This window comes from Brachycentrus maculatus, unplaced genomic scaffold (assembly GCF_059751285.1).
Source record: "Brachycentrus maculatus isolate JH-2025_06_01 unplaced genomic scaffold, ASM5975128v1 h1tg001862l, whole genome shotgun sequence".
In the NCBI taxonomy this organism is placed as follows: domain Eukaryota; kingdom Metazoa; phylum Arthropoda; class Insecta; order Trichoptera; family Brachycentridae; genus Brachycentrus; species Brachycentrus maculatus.
Window position 1 is genome coordinate 11457 of NW_028282439.1, and position 5427 is coordinate 16883.

The window sequence follows — 5427 nt, forward strand, 5'->3', positions numbered from 1 at the left end:
GTTATCTTTCCCGTGCAGTCTCTTGTGAAATTGGCTGTTGTGCTTCGTTTAATTTCCAGACCTCTCTGCACTCGTCGATCTTCATTGCCCCTTTGAGGCTTCGACTCGAGAACTCCCTTCATTTTGTCGTAGAGATTGACGTGCTGGATTTTGTCAATTTCCTTGCAGGTGGGAGCCCTTTCCAAGCAGCAGATTGGGAGCTCCAGTGGGATATTGCCTTTGTTCATGAGCATAAAAGGGCTGGTGAGAATTTCATCTATGGATGGCCGCTTAGTGGGATCAGGCACGAGGATAGCGATAATCAAGTTTATGGCCTACACGGGTATCGCTGGGTTTTTCGGAAAGGTAAACTCGCAATTACGGATCTTGGTGTAGATTTCAGGCGTGTGGTCTGATTAGAATGGCGGGTACCCGTAATAGAGGCTGTAGAGAATGATTCCGATAGCCCACACATCAATTTCGAAGTAGTAGCCAGTCCCTTCGAGCACTTCTGGCGCAATGTAGTTGGGCGTGCCACAGACTGTTCTTTTGTTCTCCTTGAGAAACTCTAGCTGCGAAGTGAGACCAAAGTCCCCAATTTTAATCTGAAACTTATCGTTGAGGAAAATGTTGCCCAACTTCAGATCCCTGTGAATATACTTCTTGGAGTGTAAGTACTTGACCCCAGAGCAGATCCCATAAATAAAGAACTGAACTTCAGGAGTCGTGAAGGACCCTCTTTCTCGCATGAGTTCATTCAGACTTTCGTTCTCACAGAGCTCCAATATGATATAGACATTATCAGGATCTTCGAAGTAGTGTATGAACTCGACAATGTTCTCGTTCCGGAAGGCCTTGTGCATTTTGATTTCATTGACCAACTAAATAGAATAAGATTTACTCGCAGCTTCGATCGATTGGAAGTGAGGTTGGTTTTGGCGATTATCTTGGTGGCTGTTCTCCTCTCTGAGCCCACCTGTTGAGTAATGTAGCAGTTGGCGAAGCCTCCGCGCCCCAAAAAGGCTTGCTTCTTATAGATTTTTTGTTGGTGCTGGCCTGAGAGGCTGATGATATTTTCTATAATACAGTCCTATTTTTTAGTCTTGGAGGACGTGGTGCTGGGTTATTAGGATTGTTTAGTCTTGTCACAGGCGAGAGGGAGATGCTTGGTGGTGGGCTTGGGAGTCGATACTGCCTTATAGAGTGTCCGCATGCAATTCGAATATTACTTATAGAATGTAACTACAAAACCAGCACCCACCTAGAACTCATAATATTCGATAGCTTTATTTAATGCAGGCTCATATTATTATTGGTTATCGATGGGTAGCTCACCTATTATTGCAGAGAAAGCTGCTGAGGACAAAACAACTAACCAAACAAATAAAAGGACATCAAAGCAGCCCTCGAAATCTCCCAACCAACCATCAAAGTCTCCGTCGAATACCCTACCAAAATCGAATGCAGCCAAAAATATTGATAAAAGCCCAAACCGCACAAAGAACACACACACATCACAGAAAATACTAAACACCCACAAAAGAGATCAATCATAGATGAAGCCTCAAATCAGCAACACTGCAAATAATAGATCATAAAAGAAACTATCACAAAACATAGAGCATACTCCTTATGGGTAGTAGTCAGCACGAACCAAATAGTATAAAACTGAGCTGATGAAAGATAAGAAGAAACTGCAGGAAGAGTACCGAAGGTTAGTGAAGATTTATGATTTGGTGTGAATTTATACCATTGTTCGTATGCTGTTTTTGCATTTTTAATTATTTAGGTGTTAATTGTGTGTATTGGCATTGTCTATGATTGATTTGATAAAGCAAAATAGATAAATGGTGAGTCTAAGAGTCTCTTTCATGGGCGCATGCAATTTGTTAATTTGAGGGCTCATTGAATGATTCAATTTTAATGAGGGACGCAGAGTATTCATATAGTTAATTATCGGCATTATGCCTATTATATTATGTGCATTATGCAGATTAAACATGCATGTGCGTTTATAAAGTTAATTCTAAAACAGAAATGCAGCAATCGCAAGTCCTTTCGCACTCTCCCAGTGCCAAGGCAAAACCCTTAAATGCCCAATCAGCCACTAACTTGCACGCTTTTCAAAACAAATCAAAGCTGGTGCTGCCTTCTCGTTACGCACAATAAAAAAGATTATAGAAATCGGGGTTCCATGATATTTTCAATGGTACATTACTTCTTATTAACCATAGAAATAGAAGCTGCGTCGAAAATGGAGAAGGCGGATATTTAGTCTTCCCCGAAAAAAAAGAAAGCCCTAAAAACAGTCGAATCTGTGGTATCGGATGAGCAGTTGGAACGAGTAAACAGCAATAAAAAAATGATGGAATTCAAAAGTAAGCCCCTCAAAAGGTAATTGATTAAGTTACTAAATTGTTAGATAACAAAGCGACCAAGAGCACTTCAATTAGATTTTTTTGAACCCCAGGCAAGAGGCCCTGGAGAACTTGCAGAAGACATCCAAAATAGAGAACGGCAAGACTATCTCCAAGGAGTATGAGCAACTTCTCAAGTTTGAAAGTGGGGAGGTTTACAAAGAAATTGAGAAGTCCAATAAAGAGGAAATTCTTGAGACTTTCGAAGAATGTATCGAAATGTTGGAAAGTGGAGATCTTTTCGGTCTCCAAATTCAATCCAACGAAAACGATTTCTATGAAGACCAAATTTCGATAGAGCCCCCAGATTACCCCACAGGCCAAACTCCCTCGCCACTATCAATAAGCTCGGGGTACGCTCCTTCAATCCCTTCCAATTTGAAATCCATTAAATAATTCAACCTCAAGTAGCTCTTAATGCGTGCCAAGGCAGGCGTCAACAGCGATGACATTGAAAAATAGGCGCACCTATCGTACTTTTTAGGCGAAGTCTACTCGAATGGCGAAAAAAAGAACTATAGCCAAGCTCTTAAATTTTTCAGAAGGTTCCTAGGTTTTGCGAAGGCTATGGAGGATAAGATTGGAATGTGCCTCGGAGCGAATCGAGTGGCGGTTTGCTACTATAACTGCGGGGATACGACGAAGAGCATTTTGTTCCATAACTAAAACCTGAAACTTTCAGACGCAGACAATTGCTTCGTCGGGTTCTACAACCTTGGCATCTGCTACAGAAAGCAGAATAAACTGCAACAGGCATTAGAGTATTTCCAGAGTGCGCTGAATTGGGCACAGGAGAAGGGCGAATAAGAGTCCGAATGCATATCTTACGGATAAATTGGAGTGACCTACCAGCGAATGGAGCTCTACCAGGAAGCCATCGAGAACTACTAAGTAAATCTACGCATATCAATAGAAATCCTTATAAATCTGCAACAAAATGAAGAAGGTCGAACTGAAGCTGTACAACTTGCGTGCAATCTTACGAGTGAGCTCGCAGTTCAACTTAAAAACTACTGAGTCCCTACAGTAGATTGCGGAGTAGGCCTACTCCTGCTGTAGGTACCTGTGCGCATTTTCCTCCTCATCTTCATTCAACAGCAGCAGCAAGGCCAGTTTATTGGGCAGCGTAACTGCCAATGACAATAGCAACATTAACGCAGTGTTTAATATGAAAATACAAGATGCTCTCAGATGCAACATCGGCATATTGAAGGGGATGGAAGAATTCAAAGGGTTCAAACGCCAATTGATGACATCCTTCAATGAAAGATCTGAAGATAATGACCTAGACTGCGAGTTTGATGAATGCGAGTGGATTGATTGATGATTTTGATTGGATTTAATATCAAGTCTTACATTAGTAACTTATTTAAACTTAGAATGTCCATGTTTGTCTCGCGATGTGTGTGTGTAGGGTATAATATGGTCTAATATGATATAACAAACGCGAAGATATCCACATAGATCACATCATTACTCTATGTCTCCTTCGGTCATTCTCATTCTCTTCGCCTTTCTTCTGTTGGCTGAGCAATTTCCTTCCATGTGCATGTCCCGCATCATTTATAGATAAGTACCAACAGTAGCACTACGTAGAGCCGAAGGTTGGCTCTACATTGATCGCATCACTGTTGGCGCTGGAGATCTAATTGTAGAGGCTAAGCTCACATTCTAAACCCATAATAAACATGCGACCAATCAGTATGCCATAGATTTGCTGCTAATTGAAGATAAACTGTGGGAGCAGTCTTTGGCTGGCAAATGCCAATGGAGAGCCCAATACAAATAATAAACCAATAGAAGCACAAAAGATAGTAACAATCCAGCCAAATTTCAAATAGTAAGCCAACAAAATGACTCAGAGAATCCACATAATCTGATGCAATAGACAAAGCTATAGTTCAGCAAAGATACTCACATGCAGACACTCGCTACAAACATATTCCAGATCTCCGGGACTGACTCATCGTACACTTATCATATTGTGATGAGCGACTGCACCAAAACTCTCATCAACGAATATTTTAACAAGAAGGCCAATTTGGTTCTATCCATCAATGTTAGCTCCGAGGGAGATGTTATTGGCTCTGATTAGGCAGTCTATACTTTATCATTGCCTATTCTTATTGCAATATCGCTTGTCCTATGGCTATACGTGTTGAATCCTAAGGCAATACTCAATCGAGTCAAACTGTTACCAGCATTTTTATCATCGTCATCATAGTCTGCACCTCCAAACAATTAGGCAGACTACCCCCGCTTTATGTTGCTATTCTCACTCTTCACCAATTTGCTCGCTTTTGTTGTCAAATATTTGAACCACCTTTTTTATCTCTACTTTACAGAATATTCTATTATTGCTCTATAATTTCTGGAAGTAATAGTTGATCCGCTGTCCTAGGTGTCTATTATGGCATTGTTGGGCCTCTGGGCCTATGGCTGGTACACAAGTATAGGGGTTGCGCGGAAAGCAAAAGACTGCGAAGTGGAGTAGATAGGATATGTGGTGTGTCTGATGTTCTCCGCGCTCTACATCATCACATAAATTATCACGAAAGTGAGTGACGGGGAGCCTGAGAAGTACCACCGATATGATAACACGCAAGCTGTTGTGCTGAGTTGGCTGAGAGCCATTGGCTTCGTGTTTTTATTGATCGGGTTATTTACCAATGGTGAAAGCACCCCCGCATTCTTCTCATTCCGCAATCAAATGAAGCAAAGATCTCCCAAAAAGTATAGAAAACAGCATAATTTCCTAGCCTTTTTGTTAGTGGTTGGGAGTATTGCATTCCTGAGCCCGTCAGCCTCCATCTGGCTGGTTGAGTCTTGCGTTTGTAGAGGGTGGAGATAGGTCAGCATATACTTGTTGCTTAAGACTATTAAAATAGGAGTCATGTGGACAATTGCAGTGCAGATTTCAAACCCTAAATCGAAGTACAGACAGATCTGCACACTCGACATGAGTTTCATGGACGAATAAGCAGATGGAGGAGACTAAAAGAGGCTGTGAGTTAATATAAATGCAAAGCGA

General features: G+C 41.4%; 1 protein-coding gene across 1 annotated transcript; it reads right to left on the reverse strand.

Moving 5' to 3' along the window:
* Positions 1 to 395: 395 nt before the first annotated feature.
* On the reverse strand, positions 396 to 842 carry LOC148298568 (uncharacterized). Its single transcript, XM_088276783.1, has one exon. It carries the CDS (start codon positions 840 to 842, stop codon positions 396 to 398), a length of 447 nt encoding a protein of 148 aa, XP_088132909.1.
* Between the last annotated feature and the right edge of the window lie 4585 nt (positions 843 to 5427).

What these genes read in the sequence shown, in the direction of transcription:
- LOC148298568 (XM_088276783.1), bottom strand. Translation starts at nt 842, where the DNA reads ATGCACAAGGCCTTCCGGAACGAGAACATTGTCGAGTTCATACACTAC.